The sequence below is a fragment of the Coregonus lavaretus genome (assembly GCF_964263955.1).
Source record: "Coregonus lavaretus genome assembly, chromosome: 18".
In the NCBI taxonomy this organism is placed as follows: domain Eukaryota; kingdom Metazoa; phylum Chordata; class Actinopteri; order Salmoniformes; family Salmonidae; genus Coregonus; species Coregonus lavaretus.
The window spans coordinates 48,813,026-48,836,467 of record NC_140005.1 but is presented as its reverse complement, the minus strand read 5'-3'; the positions used below and the strand labels follow the sequence as shown (position 1 = coordinate 48,836,467).

General features: G+C 42.4%; 1 protein-coding gene across 2 annotated transcripts in view; it reads right to left on the bottom strand.

Annotated features, from left to right (window-relative positions):
• Positions 1–7,053: 7,053 nt before the first annotated feature.
• The window catches only part of LOC311145886 (molybdenum cofactor biosynthesis protein 1-like), a 46,313-nt gene continuing 29,924 nt past the window's right edge, over positions 7,054–23,442 (bottom strand). The window contains exons 7-11 of one of the 2 annotated variants that reach the window (XM_084182246.1): positions 19,576–19,688; positions 16,367–16,477; positions 15,373–15,493; positions 9,837–9,899; positions 7,054–8,768 (exon numbers count right to left, since the gene is read on the bottom strand). In XM_084182246.1, the coding sequence (XP_084038372.1) occupies positions 9,844–9,899; positions 15,373–15,493; positions 16,367–16,477; positions 19,576–19,688 (401 nt within the window). In that variant the 3' untranslated portion in view covers positions 7,054–8,768; positions 9,837–9,843. The remainder of the gene's footprint in view (positions 8,769–9,836; positions 9,900–15,372; positions 15,494–16,366; positions 16,478–19,575; positions 19,689–23,442) is intronic. The other variant, XM_084182245.1, reaches the window with a different exon arrangement.

Sequence of the window (23,442 nt, the reverse complement as noted above, 5' to 3'; positions counted from 1 at the left end):
AGAGAGGTTGAACAGGCTAGTAATAGGGGTTGCGACAATTTCGGCGGCTAGTTTTAGAAAGAAAGGGTCCAGATTGTCTAGCCCAGCTGATTTGTAGGGGTCCAGATTTTGCAGCGCTTTCAAAACATCAGCTGTCTGAATTTGTGTGAAGGAGAAGCGGGGGGGGGCATGGGCAAGTTGCAGCAGAGGGTGCAGAGTTGGTGGCCGGGTTAGTGGTAGCCAGATGGAAAGCATGGCCAGCTGTAGCAAAATGCTTGTTGAAATTCTCGATTATTGTAGATTTATCGGTGGTGATAGTGTTTCCTAGCCTCAGTGCAGTGGGCAGCTGGGAGGAAGTGCTCTTATTCTCCATGGACTTTACAGTGTCCCAAAACTTTTTGGAGTTAGTGCTACAGGATGCAAATTTCTGTTTGAAAAAGTTAGCCTTTGCTTTCCTGACTGCTTGTGTATATTGGTTCCTAACTTCCCTGAAAAGTTGCATATCGCGGGGGCTATTTGATGCTAATGCTGTACGCCACAGGATGTTTTTGTGCTGGTCAAGGGCAGTCAAGTCTGAGGAGAACCAGGGGCTATATCGGTTCTTAGTTCTGTATTTTTTGAATGGGGCATGTTTATTTAAGATTGAGAGGAAATTACTTTTAAGGAACAACCAGGCATCCTCTACTGACGGAATGAGATCTATATCCATCCAGGATACCTGGGCCAGGTCAATTAGGAAGGCCTCCTCGCTAAAGTGTTTTAGGGAGCGTTTGACAGTGATGAGGGGTGGTCGTTTGACCGCAGACCCGTTACGGACGCAGGCAATAAGGCAGTGATCGCTGAGATCCTGGTTGAAGACAGCTGAGGTGTATTTAGAGGGTATGTTAGTCAGGATGATATCTATGAGGGTACCCATGTTTAAGGATTTAGGGTTGTACCTGGTAGGTTCGTTGATAATTTGCGTGAGGTTGAGGGCATCTAGCTTGGATTGTAGGATGGCTGGGGTATTAAGCATATCCCAATTTAGGTCACCAAGCAGTACAAACTCAGAGGATAAATGGGGGGCAATCAATTTACATATGGTGTTCAGGGCACAGCTGGGGGCTGAGGGGGGTCTGTAGCAAGCGGCAACAGTGAGAGACTTATTTCTGGAAAGGTGGATTTTTAGAAGTAGAAGCTCAAACTGTTTGGGCACAGACCTGGATAGTATGATAGAGCTCTGCAGGCTATCTCTACAGTAGATTGCAACTCCACCCCCTTTGGCAGTTCTATCTAGACGGAAAATGTTATAGTTGGGGATGGAAATTTCAGAATTTTTGGTGGCCTTCCTGAGCCAGGATTCAGACACTGCTAGAACATCAGGGTTGGCAGAGTGTGCTAACGCAGTGAATAACTCAAACTTAGGAAGTAGACTTCTGATATTTATGTGCAAGAAACCAAGACTTTTGCGATTACAGAAGTCATCAAATGATAGCTCCTGGGGAGTAGGAGTGATACTGGGGGCTACAGGCCCTGGGTTAGCCTCTACATCACCAGAGGAACAAAGGAGGACTAGAATAAGGATACGGCTAAAGGCTTTAAGAACTGGTCTTCTAGTGCGTTGGGTACATAGAATAAAGGGGGCAGATTTCCGGGTGTTATAGAAAAGATTCAGGGCATTATGTACAGACAAGGATATGGAAGGATATGAGTAAAGTGGAGGTAAACCTAAGCGTTGGGTAACAATGAAAGAGATAGTATCTCTAGAGGCATCAATTGAGTCGGTCTCTGAGTGTATGGGCGGAGGGACAAAGGAGCTAACTAAGGCAGGTTTAGCTAGGCTGGGGGGTCTACAGTGATATAGTACAATTAGAAATAACCGAAACAACAATAAACTAACCATGTTTGGGCTGAGGCTAAACATAAACAGGATGTAGTACCGTAAAAAGGAACAGTCCAGCAGATATCAGCTGTATAGCTGAGTTATCATAAGGTCCGGTGGTGAAGCGCTAGTGAGTAAGAGGCCACGGCTAGCGTGTGCTACGTCCGTTTTGTTGTAGCCAGCTGGTAGCGATGAATCCGGAGTTAAAGGTCCAGTGATTCAGTGATTCCGGCGGAAAAACTGATATGTTCTGGGTCGATAACGCGCTGTGCAGACTGGCCAAATATCCGGTGATCAATGTCCAGTGATTAAAAATTAATCCCGCGGAAAAAAAAATCCAATATTCTGGGTGCAACACCGCTAGCTGTGGCTAATAGCAAGTAGCTAGTTCAGTAGCTAGTTCAGTTTAGTGAGTAAGAGGCCACGGATAACGTGTGCTAACGGGCCAGGGCTAGCAGATGGATGGAATCTTCGTGGTTAACGTCGTAACCACATCAGACGATTTCGTCGGCAGACCAGTCGTGTAGGATCGGCGGGGCTCCGTGTCAACACTAGGTGGTCCCGTCCGGTTGATAGAGAGGTAGATAGCCGGGAGATGGGCCTAGCTCGGGATGATTAGCCAGACCACAGCGTCCGTTTTGTTGTTGTTGTAGCCAGCTGGTAGCGATGAATCCAGAGTTAAAGGTCCAGTGAATCAGTGATTCCGGCAGAAAAACTGATATGTTCTGGGTCGATAACGCGCTGTGCAGACTGGCCGAATATCCGGTGATCAATGTCCAGTGATTAAAAATTAATCCCGCGGAAAAAATCCAATGATCTGGGTGAAACACCGCTAGCTGTGGCTAATAGCAAGTAGCTAGTTAGCTGGCTAGCTAGTTTCAACTGGAGATTCTAGATTCTAGATTCTAGATAAAAGGTAAGTCAATAATAGAATCCGTTCCACATTGAGTGAGGCGGGTTGCAGGAAAGTATATTTTGTAGAAGGATGAAAAGTCTGATAGGGAAATATGTACGAAAAATACAAAAAAACAGGGTATTTACAGGCTATTTACAGACACACGACAGAAACAGGACTGCACTACTTCGCCATCTTGGATAATTTAAATAGTGAAAAGAACCAGACCAAGAATCGATCCCTGTGGGACACCCTTTGTTATGTCCAGAAAACTTGATTTAACACCATCAGTAAATGCACACCGCATTATGTCCTTTAAATACTTTTCAAACCAGCTACTGGACAGGCAGCCTGGTCCAGGCCAACTGATGAAAGCCTCTGAATAAGTAATGAGTGATCCACAGTGTTTCTTCGTATTCAAACAATTAAGAACAGCATTTAAAACCAAAGAAGTAGCAGAGACGGTGCTATGACCTGGTCTGAAACCTGACTGATGTACATTTAGAATCGATTTTGTAGTTAAAAAGGATCTAAATTGAGTATTTACCAAGGATTCTTGATATTTTGCTAGGCAAGAGTTTGGAAAGGGGACGATCATTATTTAGGTCACACAGGTCACCACCTTTGTGAAGGGGGAGTATATAGGCCGCCTTCCAGAAGTGCTCTTAAACACTTGTAAAACTAAATGCATGCTCTTCAACCGAACGCTGCCTGCACCCGCCCACCCGACTAGAATCATTTCTCTCGGCGGGTCTGACCTAGAGTATGTGGACAACTACAAATACCTAGGTGTCTGGTTAGACTGTAAACTCTCCTTCCAGACTCACATTAAGCATCTCCAATCAAAAGTTAGATCTAGAATCGGCTTCCTATTTCACAACAAAGCCTCCTTCATTCATGCTGCCAAACATGCCCTCGTAAAACGGACTATCCTACCGATCCTTGACTTCGGCGATGTCATTTACAAAATAGCTTCCAACACTCTACTCAGCAAATTGGATGTAGTCTATCACAGTGCCATCCGTTTTGTCACCAAAGCCCCATATACTACCCACCATTGTGACCTGTACGCTCTTGTTGGCTGGCCCTCACTACATATTCGTCGCCAAACCCACTGGCTCCATGTCATCTATAAATCACTGCTAGGCAAATCCCCGTCTTATCTTAGCTCACTGGTCACCATAGCAACACCCACCCGTAGTCTGCGCTCCAGCAGGTATATCTCACTGGTCATCCCCAAAGCCAACACCTCCTTTGGCCACCATTCCTTCCAGTTCTCTGCTGCCAATGACTGGAACGAACTGCAAAAATCTCTGAAGCTGGAGACTCTTATCTCCCTCACTAACTTTAAGCGTCAGTTGTCAGAGCAGCTTACCGATCACTGCACCTGTACACAGCCATTCTGAAATTAGCCCACCCAACTACCTCATCCCCATATTGTTATTTATTTTGCTAATTTGCACCCAAGTATCTCTATTTGCACATTATCATTCCAGTGTTAATTACGAAATTGTAACTATTTTTGCACTATGGCCTACTTATTTATTGCCTTACCTCCATAACTTACTACATTCGCACACACTGTATATATATTTTCTGTTGTATTTCTGACTTTATGTTTTGTTTACCCCATATGTAACTCTGTGTTGTTTTTAATCACACTGCTTTGCTTTATCTTGGCCAGGTCGCAGTTGTAAATGAGAACTTGTTCTCAACTGGCTTACCTGGTTAAATAAAGGTTAAATAAAAAAATTATTTAAAAAACCTGGGGATGGTACCAGAAATAATTGCAAGGTAAAAAATGTGTTAAAGATTCTGCAATCAGAGCAAAAATCTGCAGCAAGAAAGGACAAGCAAATCAGCTCCAGACCAGTGGATTTTTCTTACATCAATCTTACGCAAGGCGTCTAGCACATCACAAGTAGAAAGTTGTTGAACTGAAACAAATATTCATTAGAAGTTCCATCGAGCCAACTAGAGGCTTGGAGAGGGGCAGGCAGTCGACTAGCTGACCATGGTCAATTAAACCAGCATTTATTTAAAATAAAAAGCCTGCCGAGATAAGTGATGCTTTTAATCAGCATTTTATCTCATTTTTCTCAGTAATGATGACAGACTGACAAATTGCTTAGGCAGGGAAGCAGAGGAATTTCCACACCTCAGTGCATTAACTGTTTTCCAAAATTACTTGTAGGGGCTATTTGTCAGAACTAAGTAAATCAGTGAGGAGTTTGCTGGATTTTTTAAAAACATTTATCCGTGTGGGTTTTGCGATCAGTTGAGTCACATTAAAGTAAAAAAATATACATCTTAAAATGGTCTGAGGCCGGGGTAAGCCAATCTAAGTTGAAATCCCCTAAAATTACTAATTCAGATGACAGAAAATGTTTTAAATACTCAGAAATAGTAAAAATAGCTAGAGCCCTGCACGGGCATGACTTTTAAGCCCTGCATACTCACCAGACATGTCACTCATTGAGCAAATTTGGAATGCTCTGGATCCAAGCGTTCCAGTTTCCGTCAATATCCAGCAACTTCGCACAGCCATTGAAGAGGAGTGGGACAACATTCCACAGGCCACAATCAACAGTCTGATCAATGAGGCAAATGGTAGTCACACCAGATACTGACTGGGTTTCTGATCCACGCCCCTACCTTTTTAAAAAGTTATCTTTGACCAAGAGATGCATATCTGTATTCCCAGTCATGTGAAATCCATAGATTAGGGCCTAATGCATTTCTTTTATTTGACTGAATTCCTTATATGAACTGTAATTCAGTAAAACCTTTAAAATTGTTGCATGTTGCGTTTTATATTTTTGTTCAGTGTAATATAACATGGGATAATGTTTGACAAATAAAGGAAACTCCACATGCAGAACACCAACTACTAGAGTTTTGTGTGGTCTTTAAATATAGATAATGAGAGCAATGTTAACATATTAGCTTATTGTTTATTTAATTAGTATTCCATAGGTGCAGTGCTGAACAATGACAAAGAAAAGATAATGCATATCACATGATAATTAGTAACTTTGAATATATTCAACAATCAGTGTACAGCACTTAACTGTATTGTGCGAAATTATCAAATTAATTTAGTGTCACCTTAGAACATGGGTGTCAAACTCATTCCATGGACGGCCGAGTGTATCGTCATTATTTCCTTTCAATTTGTATCCAATTAAGACCTAGACACCCAGGTGAGGGGAGTTCCTAACTAATCAGTGACGTTATTGATCAATCAAGTACAAGGGAGGAGCTAAAATCCGCAGACACTCAGCCCTCCATGGAATGAGTTTGACACCTGTGCCTTAGAACATGAGGCAGCAAACATGAAGTGAATCTGATTGTCTTATCACAGATGGTTGAGAGCAAGGGTTAAGTTTGAGGGGTTAACACACACCCTAGTCCAGGGTTCCCCAACTGGTGGGCCAATTTTCTGAGCAAAAATAAAATAAAAAATGTTTGTGTGGAATTTTCATTGTTGGACATAAGACTGTAAAAACAGCAGGAAATCAGCTCCAAGTGATTGTAATTGAAGAAATATGTTCCCAAGTATTCCCACGCATAATAGAGAGACGTGATCGTATACAAATGTAAGCAAGGTTTGAAATTGTTACGTTTTAGTCAAAGATGCAGGTATCGGTTTGGGCTTCTTGCGGTCAATTTGCAGTCTAAACTATTTGTAATGTTCCAGCCCCCTGACCATCCGCTCAAGAAAAGAAAATCGGCCCACGGCTGAATCTAGTTGATGATCCCTGCCCTAGTCCATAATTATTTTCTTTATTCACTTTCCCAAAAAGGACTCCAGCCTCAACGTTATGGGTGCATCACAAAAGTAGCTTCCTCATCGCCATTCCTTCATCTGCACTGATTTGGAGAAAAAATGTGTAACCCACACTTTCTTTGTGCGGGTCTGGGACATACTGTATAAAAATAAGGGTCGTGTTCCAGAACGATTATATTGCAGATGCTGCATTGCGTATTTTAAGGTCATTTTTCATACCAGCATACTGACCTCAAATTGTGTGCATTGGTATGCAAAATGCGTGCAGGTTGGCAGGTCTGCAAATGTACTGTACACATAGCCAGCGTAAACATATCTGATCCTAACAATCTGGTACAATGGAAAGATCAATACTGATCAGCAAGTCATGGCACCAGCCTACCAGCCAGACAATATGATTTGAATCACATAGAAAAGGTCTATGGAGTTTAAGCTTAAGATGTACTTAATCAGTGGATGACTTACAGTGAGGCATTTCTTGATCCTCTAAAAAATTTGGGATTCTGAAAGGAGATGTACCATGCAGGGTTGGGGGCTTGATTCAATTTTTTATTCAGTCAACTTGGGAAGTGTAGTTCTCAATTCACCACCTGAGTTAAACCAACGAAATAAAAATATTGTATAGATCAGGTAAGAGTTTGACCAAAACAACCACACATGCGTTCCCCACATAGATAGATCCAGAATCTCTGCATTGCAGTCCATCAAAATATGCCAACATTTAGGCTTTCATTTATGTGTATTTCACACCATGTTGGGGTAAAAATCAGAGTACAATGCTTGTAAACCCCAATACATGTTCATGTCACCAATCAACTGCATTACACTTAAAAATGACTAATTACCACCACTGATTTCTATATGGTATGCTATGCTACCAGCTTATACAAGCATTTAGCAGATTTTTTTCTAAACCCGAAAAGGACAACTTCTAGATATTATACAGCAAAAACAGCCAAATATATTCAAATCAGATTTTAGTTAACACATTGTGGGCCTGTTAGAACACATAAATCATGACGGATTTGACGAATATCCACTTTGTTAGATCAGATTTGAAAGGAACGGCATCCTTATTCTATCCCCCATGGTCTGCATTCCATTGATCCCTTTACCGTATGTGCTGACCCCCAAATCTGGTGCCGTGGAGATCAGGTTCCAGTCAGGGGTTAGAGGTCAGGGTTCACAGTGGAAGTCCCTTTTGCACCCCGTCAAGCTTGATGTCTGTGACGGTGATGTCATGACTCACCACCTAGCACATGTAGTAAAGCGTCAATGTTGCCACTGCGACCACAGTCAGCGCCTCCATCTCCATGCTGGTACAGTCTGTGATAAGGGCGGTCGTCGTAATAACGGCCGCGTGGCGTCGAAGGCGACAGAGTACTGGTCTAAGGGCAGCAGGTTGCAAAGCGGGATGAAAGTGCTGGTCTGCTTGGCGCCCATGATGCCTGCAAGCTGCGCAACGGCTAACGCGTCACCCTTGGCTAACTGGTTGTCCCGGAGCAGGAGGAAGGCAGTGGAGCCCAGGTGAACGGTAGCTGTGGTGCTTCGACGTGTGGGGGACTTGCTGCCCACATCCACCATGGAGGCTTGGCCTTTGGCGTCAGTGTGGGTCAGTTGGGCAGTGGAGGTGTTGTCCGGCTTGGGGGAGTCAGAGGAATTTGCGCTTGGAGGTCATCTCTGGATGTTTGTCTGTGGCACTGCCTTATGCTATGCTGGCTTAGGCGGGGCCCTGTTTTAGCGTTTCTCAGTAGTGTGCAAAGGGAGGGAATCTTGGGGGTCCTTGTAGAGGCATTCTTTGTTAAGTTTGGATTCCTGGCAAGTGCGTACCTGAGACAGTATATGTCATTGTGACTCAATGCATTTGTGCGTGTGTCAGAATCAGCAGCCTTGGTTTGAGAACTGGGGGTTGTCAGTAAGTCAATCCCATATTTTCTGAGGGGGGCTACACTAGAGGCAGCGGCACCCCTGTAAAGGATTATTTTGACAATATGGAACAACTGAGGGCTCCTTTAACACTGGTGGGTTCCCGAACCGCTGACATCAGGCAGCACTGTTAAAACTGTGTAGCCTAAAAAGGCACGATACATCCTTACTGGGTTAGCCATTCCGCTTCTGGAGTGGTACTGTTGGATGGCCATAGCTGAGGTGAGGACTGCAGGATCTGGACATAGAAGAGGGTGGAGAGGACCACTGGCAGACTCTGGACTTGGGCAGGGACAGGGGCCTTTGGGGTGTGGTGTCTGAGAGACAGGGATGAAATTAAGATTAGCGTTTAGGAAGACAACTCTAAATAACAGTATTGTAATATGGTAAAGCATTATCATTATTGCCATTCAATCAGTGTTAGTAATTTTATTTAAAAAGTTACAACATGATTTAGAAGTAAAAAGGCCTCTATCCAAGAGGATCATGGTTTCCCATTTTGTATGCCAGAAGAATACGATGTAGCTGGAAACACCACTCATAGAGATTTACTAGAGACCACATCTCAATGGCCGAATCTGTGAGAACATGGGCAGCACCCTTTTGGGATAGTCTGCGTGGGACTTGCTAATCAGGAGGGGTCAAGACAATGAATTATACTCCTGTGCAAACATTCCATCAAAGATGGTGGATAAATTAAGATGAGCGACTCAAACCATTTACCATGTACATTTCTTTTTCAAGGTTCCTGTTTGTGTAAGTGGGTGTTCCCTCTTTCACAGTTCCTCCATAACCTCTGGCATGTTCACGCGAGAGAGGGAACTGCTGGCTCTGGTCTACTTATTTTCCCTTCCCGCTCACCTCCATGCGACCAGAAAATATGAGCCGGTGTATCCTTTCTCCGCCTTCTCAGGGGCACCCCCTCCGCGGGGCGGGGGCAATAAGTATACCAGAGCAGCCACGCCCCGATCAGAAAAAAATTCGGGAACGGGATGACTAGCTTTCTCTACCATCTGTGAGTCCATAACTAAAGGTGGCAGTAAATCACCTATCTTGGCTTTATACCTGTTCAGACTATACACACTCCAGCACAGTAGGTAGTGGAATGCACCTTTTCAGTTTATTAATGAACTTCCAATACACTCATAGAAGTAGAAAAATCTGGAATGGACTACTTTAAAATGAAGATTTAATCACACCTGATGAAGTCACCTGATGAAGTGAACCCTAGTAAAACTATTGGTTCACTTCATCAAATTCAATCAAATGGACTGAGGGTACGAGATTAGAAGGAGAGAGGGAGCGAAGGAGAGAGAGGGGGGTGAGAAGGAGAGATAGGGGTAGAGGAGAGAAAGAGGGGAAACGAATGCGAGAGTGTTACGTACAGCCGCGTCACCCACCGATGAGGATCATGGGTCTGTTCTTCATCTGGGAGATGCTGAACATGCCTGTGGAGAGGGACGGGGAGAAAGAGTGAGTTTGTGAGGACTTCAATGGAGGACATGGGAAGGATAGGAGAGGAGAAAATAGAAAAATAAATTATGATTTGTGCGGGAGCCTCACCCACCACCCTCTCTCTACCTGTTCTTCCCTCTAAATTCTGTGTCCCATTCTACATTTCAACCTGTCTGGAAAAAACTACATGTGAGGACATCGGAGCCCCTGGTATCCTTTACAAGAGAATATATATACAGTATATATATATATATATATATATATATATATATATATACACACAGTATATACATACAGTATATACATATATATACAGTATATACATATATACACACACATACATACACAGTACCAGTCAAACGTTTGGACACACCTACTCATTCAAGGGTTTGTCTTTATTTTTACTATTTTCTACACTGTAGAATAATAGTGAAGACATCAAAACTATGAAATAACACATATGGAATCATGTAGTAACCAAAAAAGTGTGGCTATTCTTCAAATACTTTGTCTTGATGACAGCTTTGCACACTCTTGGCATTCTCTCAACCAGCTTCATGAGGTAGTCACCTGGAATGCATTTCAATTAACAGGTGTGCCTTGTTAAAAGTTAATTTGTGGAATTGCTTTCCTTCTTAATGCGTTTGAGCCAATCAGTTGGGTTGTGACAAGGTATTTTGATTTGTTTAACACCTTTCTGGTAACTACATCATTCCATATGTGTTATTTCATAGTTTTGATATCTTCACTATTATTCTACAATGTAAAAAATAGTAAAAATAAAGAGAAACCCTTGAATGAGTAAGTGTGTCCAAACTTTTGACTGTATATATATTTTTTTTAATTAAGGAGGGATAATACATTAAGAGTCAGTGGATGTCCAACAGAGGGAGAGAAAAGGAAAGAAGTCATAATCTCGTCTGGTTTGAAATCTACACTGAACAAAAATATAAATGCAACTTCAAAGATTTTACTGAGTTACAGTTCATATAAGGAAAAATCAGTCATTTGAAAAATCAGTCATTTGCCTCATGCAGTGCGACACATCTCCTTTGCAAAGAGTTGATCAGGCTGTTGATTGTGGCCTGTGGAATGTTGTCCCATCCCTCTTCAGTGGCTGTGCGAAGTTACTGGATATTTGCAGGAACTGGTACACGCTGTGATACACGTCGATCCAGAACATCCCAAACATGCTCAAAGGGTGACATGTCTGGTGAGTATTATTATGCAGGCCATGGAAGAACTGGGATATTTTTAGCTTCCAGGAATTCTGTACAGATCCTTGCGACATGGGGCCATCATGCTGAAACATGAGGTGATGGTGGCGGATGAATGGCACAACATTGGGTCTCAGGATCTCGTCATGGTATCTCTGTGCATTCAAATTGCCCTCGATAAAATGCAATTGTGTTCATTGTCCGTAGCTTATGCCTGCGCATACCATAACACCAACACCACGGGGCACTCTGCTCACAACGTTGACATCAGCAAACCGCTCGCCCGCACGATGCCATACATGCTCCATGCTCCTGACCTCCTGAGTGGCGCAGTGGTCTAAGGCACTGCATCGCAGTTCTAACTGTGACACTAGAGATCCTGGTTCGAATCCAGGCTCTGTCGCAGCCGGCCGCGACCGGGAGACTCATGGGCGGCGCACAATTGGCCCAGCGTCGTCCAGGGTAGGGGAGGGAATGGCCGGCAGGGATGTAGCTCAGTTGATAGAGCATGGCGTTTGCAACGCCAGGGTTGTGGGTTCGTTTCCCACGGGGGGCCAGTATAAAAAATTTTTTAAAAAAAAAATGTATTCACTAACTGTAAGTCGCTCTGGATAAGAGCGTCTGCTAAATGACTAAAAATGTTTTTTTTTTAAATGCTGTCTGCCATCTGACCGGTACAGTTGAAACCGGGATTCTTCCGTGAAGAGCACAATTCTCCAGCGTGCCAGTGGCCATCGTGAGCATTTGCCCACTGAAGTCAGTTACGACGCCGAATTGCAGTCAGGTCAAGACCCAGGTGAGGACCACGAGCAGATGAGCTTCCCTGAGATGGTTTCGGACAGTTCGTGCAAAAATTATTGTGGCTGGTCTCAGACGATCCCGCAGGTGAAGAAGCCGGATGTGGAGGTCCTGAGCTGGCGTGGTTACACGTGGCCTGCGGTTGTGAGGCCGGTTAGACATACTGCCAAATTCTCTAAAATGATGTTGGTGGTGGCTTATGGTAGAGAAATGAACATTCAATTCTCTGGCAATAGCTCTGGTGGACATTCCTGCAGTCAGCATGCCAATTACACATTTTAGAGCGACCTTTTATTGTCCCCAGCACAAGGTGCACATGTGTAATGATCATGCTGTTTAATCAGCTTATTGATATGCCACAACTGTCAGGTGGATGGATTATCTTGGCAAAGGAGAAATGCTCACTAACAGGGATGTAAACAAATTTGTGCACAACATTTGAGAGAAATAAGCTTTTTGTGCGTATGGAACATTTCTGGGATCTTTTATTTCTGCTAATGAAACATGGGACCAACACTTTACATGTTGAGTTTATATTTCTGTTCAGTATAAATCAGTGTGTGATCGAACCCTCTGTGATTAGGGTGCCGTTCTGATGCCATTGAAACACAATGAGCAATAGAAAAGGATCCAATTTGATAGATCCACAGCGACCCCAGCTGTCGAGCTGAGCCCAACTGTGGATCCGAGTCACAGCACCAGTATAACCGGCATTACTGTGCTAGCTTAGCATATAGCGCTGCCTCCCTGAACCTGCCTCTGACTGGGCTTGAACCAGGGTCCTCTCCCTCGCCAACACACGACAACCCGCTTCACAACATATGAACTGATTGAGCTACAGTGGGGAAAAAAAGTATTTAGTCAGCCACCAATTGTGCAAGTTCTCCCACTTAAAAAGATGAGAGAAGCCTGTAATTTTCATCATACGTACACGTCAACTATGACAGACAAATTGAGAAAAAGAAATCCAGAAAATCACATTGTAGGATTTGTAATGAATTTATTTGCAAATTATGGTGGAAAATAAGTATTTGGTCACCTACAAACAAGCAAGGTTTCTGGCTCTCACAGACCTGTAACTTCTTCTTTAAGAGGCTCCTCTGTCCTCCACTCGTTACCTGTATTAATGGCACCTGTTTGAACTTGTTATCAGTATAAAAGACACCTGTCCACAACCTCAAACAGTCACACTCCAAACTCCACTATGGCCAAGACCAAAGAGTTGTCAAAGGACACCAGAAACAAAATTGTAGACCTGCACCAGGCTGGGAAGACTGAATCTGCAATAGGTAAGCAGCTTGGTTTGAAGAAATCAACTGTGGGAGCAATTATTAGGAAATGGAAGACATACAAGACCACTGATAATCTCCCTCGATCTGGGGCTCCACGCAAGATCTCACCCCGTGGGGTCAAAATGATCACAAGAACGGTGAGCAAAAATCCCAGAACCACACGGGGGTACCTAGTGAATGACCTGCAGAGAGCTGGGACCAAAGTAACAAAGCCTACCATCAGTAACACACTACGCCGCCAGGGACTCAAATCCTGCAGTGCAAGACGTGTCCCCCTGCTTAAGCCAGTACATGTCCAGGCCCGTCTGAAGTTTGCTAGAGTGCATTTGGATGATCCAGAAGAGGATTGGGAGAATGTCATATGGTCAGATGAAACCAAAATAGAACTTTTTGGTAAAAACTCAACTCGTCGTGTTTGGAGGACAAAGAATGCTGAGTTGCAGCCAAAGAACACCATACCTTCTGTGAAGCATGGGGGGGGGGAACATCATGCTTTGGGGTTGTTTTTCTGCAAAGGGACCAGGATGACTGATCCGTGTAAAGGAAAGAATGAATGGGGCCATGTATCGTGAGATTTTGAGTGAAAACCTCCTTCCATCAGCAAGGGCATTGAAGATGAAACGTGGCTGGGTCTTTCAGCATGACAATGATCCCAAACATACCGCCCGGGCAACGAAGGAGTGGCTTCGTAAGAAGCATTTCAAGGTCCTGGAGTGGCCTAGCCAGTCTCCAGATCTCAACCCCATAGAAAATCTTTGGAGGGAGTTGAAAGTCTGTGTTGCCCAGCGACAGCCCCAAAACATCACTGCTCTAGAGAAGATCTGCATGGAGGAATGGGCCAAAATAACAGCAACAGTGTGTGAAAACCTTGTGAAGACTTACAGAAAACGTTTGACCTGTGTCATTGCCAACAAAGGGTATATAACAAAGTATTGAGAAACTTTTGTTATTGACCAAATACTTATTTTCTACCATAATTTGCAAATAAATTCATTAAAAATCCTACAATGTGATTTTCTGGATTTTTTTCCCTCATTTTGTCTGTCATAGTTGACGTGTACCTATGATGAAAATTACAGGCCTCTCTCATCTTTTTAAGTGGGAGAACTTGCACAATTGGTGGCTGACTAAATACTTTTTTTCCCCACTGTATATAAAAGGATCCAATTCGATAGCACTATTAGTGACATTTCAAGCTGGCTGCGGAGTAAGTTTACGGCATATTACGGTACGTTCTTATCTCCGTTACACAACAATGAATCTTGCAAAATGACATCATACACAGCAGGACGACTTCCTGCTTAAAACATAGGTAGTTGTGAAAACAACAACTGTTGTGTTAACATTTTTGTGCAGACAAAATTTAAAATAGCACAACCGTTGTGTCGAATATGTACGGGGCCATAAAGCCATTGTTATTCAAATTAAAGTTAACTAATCAGCGATTGCTGGGAATGATGATGTCTGATGTCCTATTGCAAAACAGAGTCTACTTTTAATGTGCATTATCAGAGTAGTAATAAACCTGGGGCGGCAGATAGTCTAGCGGTTAGAGCATTGGGCTAGTAACTGAAAGGTCACTAGTTACAATCCCTGAGCCGACAAGGTGAAAAATCTTTCGATGTGCCCTTGAGCAAGGCACTTAACCTTAATTGCGTCATTGATATTGGCAGACGCTGGCCATGACTCCACTCTCTGAAGGTGTCTCAGGGGGAGTGGGATATGCCAAAAAAACAAAATAGGACAAATGTAAGCACCCACCTAATTATTATTATTATTATTATTATTATATTCACTAAGAATGAAATGAGGGACTTATCTGAACTTGTCCAATAAGAAACACTCCTTTTTGTTGCAAAATGTTTTGCTACGGTGTGCACTTAAGCAATAAGGCCCGAAGGGTGCTGTGTTCTAGCACTCCGCGTTGCGTCGTGCGTAAGAACATGCCGTGGTATATTGGCCATATATCACAAACCCCAGAGGTGCCTTATTGCCATTATAAACTGGTTACCAACGTAATTAGAGCAGTAAAAATAGATGTTTTGTCATACCCGTGGTATACGGTCTGAGATACCACGGCTTTCTGCCAATCAGCATCCAGGGCTTGAACCACCCAGTTTATAATAATGAATATACCCCAGGTAACGTGCTCTTACTACCTGCATGTTGTTTCTTCTTCCGGCCCACGGCGGCGCCAATGATCTCCAGCAGCTCCCGGTCAGACACTCCAGAGCGCAGAACGTCCCTCAGGGACACCTCCGTGTTCCCAAACAGACACACCTGGGGACGGGAAAGAGGTGGAGTCACTAACACACACACCCCTGACAAACATGCACAATCACACATACAGAGACAGACATATCCGCAAACACACACACACTTGTACACACACACATACACACATCTGGGGACAAAACAAAGGACGAGTAACTAACACACACACCCGATGCACGTACATCAGGGATCATCAACTAGATTCAGCCACGGGCAAATTTTTTCTTGAGCGGATGGTCAGAGGGGCGGAACATAATACAAAAATATATTTTTAAGACTGCAAATAGACCGCAAGAAGCCTGAACAGATATAATATTTGACTAAAACATAATCATTTCAAACCTTGATTACATTTGGGAACATTGTCCTGCGTAGGGTGCCGTCTTTCAGATGGGAAATTAAAACGGGTGTCCTGACTCTCTGTGGTCATTCAAAAGCCCATGGCGCTTATTGTAAGAGTAGGGGTGCTACACATTGATGGTGGATGAGGTGAGTTTCCCCCTACTATGTAAAGCACTTTGAGTACCTCAGTTGGTAGAAAAGTGCTATATAAATCCAATCAATTATTATTTATTATTATTTGTATACGATCACATATGTCTATTATGCGTGGGAATACTTGGGAACAGATTTCCAAAATGAAAATCACTTGGAGCTGATTTCCTGGTCTTTTATGTCCAACAATTATTCTTTAAATATAAATATATATTTTGTTTGTCTTTTGCTCAGAGAACTTGGGGGTGCCAACCCTGACGTACGTAATCACACACACACGGCCGACTGTCTGTCTGTCTGTCTGCGCGATTATGTAAGTACACAGACGTCCACCCACCCCCAAAGTCACGCCTTCACTGGCTACCTCGCATGTGGGCTGTTCACCTTGAGGTTGCCGTCTGCCGTGATGCGTAGTCGGTTGCAGGAGCCACAGAAGTGATCCGACATGGAGGTGATGAAGCCCACCTGGCCCTGAAAGCCTGGCACCTTAAATGTCTAGGGAACAGAACAAATCGTAAGAACATGGTTTAAGGTAATCCTGTCCCCAGCCCGCTTTCTCTTTGTCGAACTGTCTGGTTTCCCCATACATTCGATCCCCGCATGAGCGTTACGCATTCCTCATCCCTCTACTCTGTCTCCCTGCGCCTATCCTTTGGCTAATAACTAAAAAAATATGTAAGGACTTTGGATTTCTGTTCTTTTATTTTTGATATAGCACATCTGTTCAGGAAAGGACAGGTGATTGTTATACTGGGGTCATTTGGAACAGACACTGACCACGTTTATATGCACACCAATATCCCGTTATTATTCGGGATACTCAAGTATTCTGTTTTTAAGTTGACACATATAAACATCATATCCCGTTTAAAATAACCCAAATAAGCTTGTATCCTGGTTATAAGAAACCCAGATAAGATGCCTGGGATATGCTGATCTTAGACGGGATACTTATCCCGTTTACTGTTGTTTTTGCGGTCTGCACAGGCTCAGTTTAGCATAGTATCATGGGTGTTGTGTGATGACGTTTTCATCAGATTGCAAAACAAATCACTTCAAAAAGTAGGATACCTGCGCATGTTCAAACCACCATAATAATTCCATAATTTATTTTACTGGTACTCTGTACCGGACCGTATCAATTAGGCTCCTTTCACCCCTAATTTCACCCCTAATGTTTCTGCTTATAATTTCCGACATTTAGTAGGCCATTTGCTCGTCAACATGTCTATAGTTAGATGTAGCTTTTCTTTTGTCATAACTTGTTGCCCTTGCAGACTAAATAAAGCAGTGCTCACCAGACTAATGTCTTAAATCAATAGAATGAATGCATTAGTAATCTAGTTGACACTGGTAAAGTTGTCCGTTTCACTTCAGCGAGGACGTTTAGGGATCGGGAAGAAAAAGCAATAACTCCAAAACAGTGGAAAGATTGTTCCTGTGCAAAATGTCCAAATGCCATCAATTTCACCGGTTTTAAGGAAATGAAAAGCTGAGAAAATGATTAAACATGTTTCTGTTAAGACTGCTTGCATGGAGAGTACCAGTCAAAAGTTTGGACACACCTACTCATTCAAGGGTTTTTCTTAATTTTTTACTATTTTCTGCATTGTAGAATAATAGTGAAGACATCAAAACTATGAAACAACACATATGGAGTCATGTAGTAACCAAAAAAGTGTTAAACAAATCAAAATATACTTTATATTTGAGATTCTTCAAAGTAGCCACCCTTTGCCTTGATGACAGCTTTGCACACTCTTCAAGTTTCTTCAAGTGCAGTCGCAAAAACCATCAAGCGCTATGATGAAACTGGCTCTCATGAGGACCGCCACAGGAAAGGAAGACCAGAGTTACCTTAGTTTATTTGCAGCCCAAATAAATGCTTCACAGAGTTCAAGTAACAGACACATCTCAACATCAACTGTTCAGAGGAGACTGTGTGAATCAGGCCTTCATGGTTGAATTGTTGCAAAGAAACCACTACTAAAAGGACACCAGTAATAAGAAGAGACTTGCTTGGGCCAAGAAACACGATGGAAATCTGTCCTTTGGTCTGAGGAGTCAAAATTTGAGATTTTTGGTCCGAGACGCAGAGTAGGTGAACGGATGATCTCCGCATGTGGTTCCCACTGTGAAGCATGGAGGACGTGATGTTATGGTGTGGGGGTGCGTTGCTGGTGACACTGTCTGTGATTTATTTAGAATTCAAGGCACACTTAACCAGCATGGCTACCACAGCATTCTGCAGCGATACCCCATCCCATCTGGTTTGCGCTTAGTGGGACTATCATTTGTTTTTCAACAGGACAATGACCCAAAACACACCTCCAGGCTGTGTAAGGGCTATTTTACCAAGAAGGAGAGTGATGGAGTGCTGCATCAGATGACCTGGCCTCCACAATCACCCAACCCAACTGAGATGGTTTGGGATGAGTTGGACCGCAGAGAGAAGGAAAAGCAGCCAACAAGTGCTCAGCATATGTGGGAACTCCTTCAAGACTGTTGGAAAAGCATTCCTCATGAAGCTGGTTGAGAGAATGTGAAGAGTGTGCAAAGCTGTCATCAAGGCAAAGGGTGGCTACTTTGAAGAATCTAAAATATTTTTTGATTCGTTTAACACTTTTTTGGTTACTACATGTGTCCATATGTGTTATTTCATAGTTTTGATGTCTTCACTATTATTTACAATGTAGAAAATAGTAAAAGTAAAGAAAAACCCGAGAATGAGTAGGTGTGTTTTTTCTTTTGACTGGTACTGTAAGTGTCAAAGATAGCATGTTACATGCGGTCCATAACCGCAACTTTCTGAAGAGATGCTGAAAGAAATACATCATATTTCTCCACTGCTCTTTCCGAGAAAAAATTAACATTTCGTGCTAATCATTTAACAGCAATAGAAAAAATAGAAATAGAAGTTCATATTTTAGTTAATATTCGAGTTAATATTCTATTAGGCTACATCTGAGAGGTTATAGGCCTACAGTCAGTGTCTAGATTTGTAGCTTTTATTCCATTTAACCCATATGAACCTAAATTAGGAATATTCTGTTTATTCATGGTTAGAGGGATACTCGTGAGCGGGATATCAAAGGTGCATGTAAACAGCTTATCCCAAATAAGACCTTAACCGGGATATGAGCTATTATCCAGAATACTGTGCGCATGTACATGTGGTCATTGAGATCATTAGCCTGAGTGCCAGTCTGTTTGGCTTGACGATGAGCAATGAAGTGCACAAACAGATCTGGGACCAGGCTACAAGATCATTAAAAAAAGAGACCAGCTTTGCTATCGGGCATCACTGTATCTTGACATTTTCATTAGCATCTGATTTAGCTTGCACAACCATGTGAGTGTACTTACTGTCAAATAAACAATTAATTAATTAATTAATTAATTAATGCAACCAGCACACACTGTGGGAATTACTGCATCTCCGATGTAGCAGAAATGGATGACGTGTCATCATAATTGGTTCCTGTGTGGACCTGGCACACTGAATATTTAATTTAGCCGAGTTGCAGACAAAGCGGATTAATAATTTAGATATTATATGTGGGAATTTGAGCGGGCTGGGGGGAGAGAGGAACCTTGGCTGTGTCCGTCTTTCCGAGTGGAAGCTTTTCCAAACTGGGCCACTGCTGTCTGATGCGGTCCAGCATCTCCTGGTAGCTCACCATCTTCTTGAAGTTCCATTTGTTTCCTGCAGGAGGTGGCAGAGGTCAACAGAATGGAGTGAATGATCTAGTCTAGAGGTGCATTCACACAGTGTGGATGACAGACCGTGATTTAAATACTATTTATTTTCTCTCAAATACGTTCAGTGCGCTTGATTGTGCTTTGTGCTTTCCTGGCGCACCAGGTGGGTTGGTTTTTCACATTTTGGACTGTTCTATTGGTTCAATTAGGCCGAGCAAGCTAAATCAAGCATACCTAAAGTATTTGAAAGAAAACCAATTCTATTCGCACCCAGGTCTAGTTGAGGATAAACTTGTACAGTACGTAAGTGTCATGGAGACTCTCTCTCTACATTAAACACTGTTGGTTACCATGTGGTTCTGAACAGTGATGACATATTCTAGTGAAGACCAAATTCAGGACTCTTAGGCCCTGTTTGGATGACAATTCATTTTCTTGCCTTCCTTGAAGTAATCGCTGATCAGCGAAGCAGTGCATGCTTTTACAATCCAATCATGTTTTTACATTTACAAAAAGGGAGGTCCTCCTTTTTCAAAGTATTTGAACGGGGTGAGTGAGGGTTTAAATGCTAACCTCTGTCACCCTGTCTGTAATCTCCTATCTTTTAAACAAGAACGAGGAGATTAGCTAACACAAACTGGTGCTATCACTTTATCTTCAGTATTTCTAGAAACTGCCAATTGTAAACTCATTAGTTACCCTATTCATAAAGGAACATTAGACTCATAATAGTTTGATTTGAAAGTGTGAGACTGCATTGAACCATTACAAACATAAGCCTATGTAAAATGAGGTCTACAATTTGAATATAAGGTAGATGGCTAAGAACCCTGTTTTTATTTCAGTATTACAGCAACTTAAAACCCACAATGACGGAAATCGAGAGAGTATTATTAGTCTTCTTTTTAGGGAATTGAAAATACTGAGACAATGACCCTATTTTACTTCTGTAAAAAAACAGAAACTTGGACAATGCAGTAAAACGGCAACATTTACAGTGGCAATTATCATATGTACACTACCGGTCAAAAGTTTTAGAACACCTACTTTCTTTATTTTTTGTATTTTCTACATTGTAGAATAATAGTGAAGACATCAGAACTATGAAATAACACATATCGAATCATGTAGTAACCAAGAACGTGTTAAACAAATCAAAATATATTTTCTATTTGAGATTCTTCAAACAGCAACGATTTGCCTTGACACTTTTGCACACTCTTGGCATTCTCTCAACCAGCTTCACCTGGAATGCTTTTCCAACAGTCATGAAGGAGTTCCCACATACAGTTGAAGTCGGAAGTTTACATACACCTTAGCCAAATACATTTAAACTCAGTTTTTCACAATTCCTGACATTCAATCCTTGTAAAAATTCAATTTCATAGGTCAGTTAGGATCACCACTTTTATTTTAAGAATGTGAAATGTCAGAATACTAGTAGAGAGAAGTATTTATTTCAGCTTTTATTTATTTCATCACATTCCCAGTGGGTCAGAAGTTTACATACACTCAATTAGTATTTGACAGCATTGCCTTTAAAATTGTTTAACTTGGGTCAAACATTTTGGGTAGCCTTCCACAAGCTTCCCACAATAAAATGGGTGACTTTTGGCCCATTCCACAACTTCCTGACTGATGTCTTGAGATGTTGCTTCAATATATCCACTTAATTTTCCTTCCTCATGATGCCATCTATTTTGTGAAATGCACCAGTCCCTCCTGCAGCAAAGCACCCCCACAGCATGATGCTGCCAACTCCGTGCTTCACGGTTGGGATGGTGTTCTTCGGCTTGCAATCACCCCCTTTTCCCTCCAATCATAACGATGGTCATTATGGCCAAACTGTTCTATTTTTGTTTCATCAGACCAGAGGACATTTCTCCAAAAAGTACGATATTTGTCCCCTTGTGCATTTGCAAAACGTAGTCTGGCTTTTTTATGGCAGTTTTGGAGCAGTGGCTTCTTCCTTGCTGAGCGGCCTTTCAGGTTACGTCGATATAGGACTAGTTTTACTGTAGATACTTTTGTACCGGTTTCCTCCAGCATCTTCACAAGGTCCTTTGCTGTTGTTCTGGGATTGATTTGCACTTCTCGCACCAAAGTACGTTCATCTCTAGGAGACAGAACGCGTCTCCTTCCTGAGCGGTATGACGGCTGCGTGGTGTTTCTACTTGTGTACTATTGTTTGTATAGATGAACGTGGTACCTTCAGGTGTTTGGAAATTGCTCCCAAGGATGAAACAGACTTGTGGAGGTCTACAATGTATTTTCTGAGGTCTTGGCTGATTTCTTTTGATTTTCCCATGATGTCAAGCAAAGAGGCACTGAGTTTGAAGGTAGGCCTTGAAATACATCCACAGGTACACCTTCAATTGAATCAAATGATGTCAATTAGCCTATCAGAAGCTTCTAAAGCCATGACATCATTTTCTGGAATTTACCAAGCAATTTAAAAAAGGCACAGTAAACGTCTGACCCACTGGAATTGTGATACAGTAAATTATAAGTGAAATAATCTGTCTGTAAACAATTGTTGGAAAAATTACTTGTGTCATGCACAAAGTAGATGTCCTAACCGACTTGCCAAAACTATAGTTTGTTAACAAGAAATGTGTAGAGTGGTTGAAAAACTGAGCAGGGATGTAGCTCAGTTGATAGAGCATGGCGTTTGCAACGCCAGGGTTGTGGGTTTGATTCCCACGGGGGGCCAGTATAAAAAAAAAAAAAAAAAAAAAAAAAAAATTGTATTCACTAACTGTAAGTCGCTCTGGATAAGAGCGTCTGCTAAATGACTTAAATGTAAATGTAAATGTAAAAATGAGTTTTAATGACTCCAACCTAAGTGTATGTAAACTTCCGACTTCAACTGTATGCTGAGCACTTGCTGGCTGCTTTTCCTTCACTCTGCGGTCCGACTCACCCCAAACCATCTCCATTTGGTTGAGGTCAGGGGATTGTGGAGGCCAGGTCATCTGATGCAGCACTCCATCGCTCTCCTTCTTGGTAAAATAGCCCTTACACAGCCTGGAGGTGTGTTGGGTCATTGTCCTGTTTAAAATGATAGTCCCAATAATCCCAAACCAGATGGGATGGCGTATTGCTGCAGAATGCTGTGGTAGCCATGTTGGTTAAGTGTGCCTTGAATTCAGCAAAGCACCCCCACACCATAACACCTCCTCCTCCATGCTTTATGGTGGAAAATACACATGCAGATCTCATCCATTCACCCACACCACGTCTCACAAAGACAGCGATTGGAGAAAAAACATCTCAAATTTGGACTCCAGACCAAAGGACACATTTCCACCTGTCTAATGTCCATTGCTCATGTTTCTTGGCCCAAGCAAGTCTCTTCTTATTATTGGTGTCCTTTAGTAGTGGTTTCTTTGCAGCAATTCGACCATGAAGGCCTGATTCACACAGTCTCCTTTGAACAGTTGATGTTGAGATGTGTGTTACTTGAACTCTTGTGAAGCATTTATTTGGCCTGCAATTTCTGAGGCTGGTAACTCTCTAATGAACTTACCCTCTGCAGCAGATGTAACTATGGGTCTTCCATTCCTGTGGCGGTCCTCATGAGAGCCAGTTTCATCATAGCGCTTGATGGTTTTTGCGACTGCACTTGAAGAAGCTTTCAAAGTACTTCACATTTTCCGTATTGACTGACCTTCATGTCTTAAAATAATGATGGACTGTCGTTTCTCTTTGCTTATTTGAGCTGTTCTTGCCATAATATGGACTTGGTCTTTTACCAA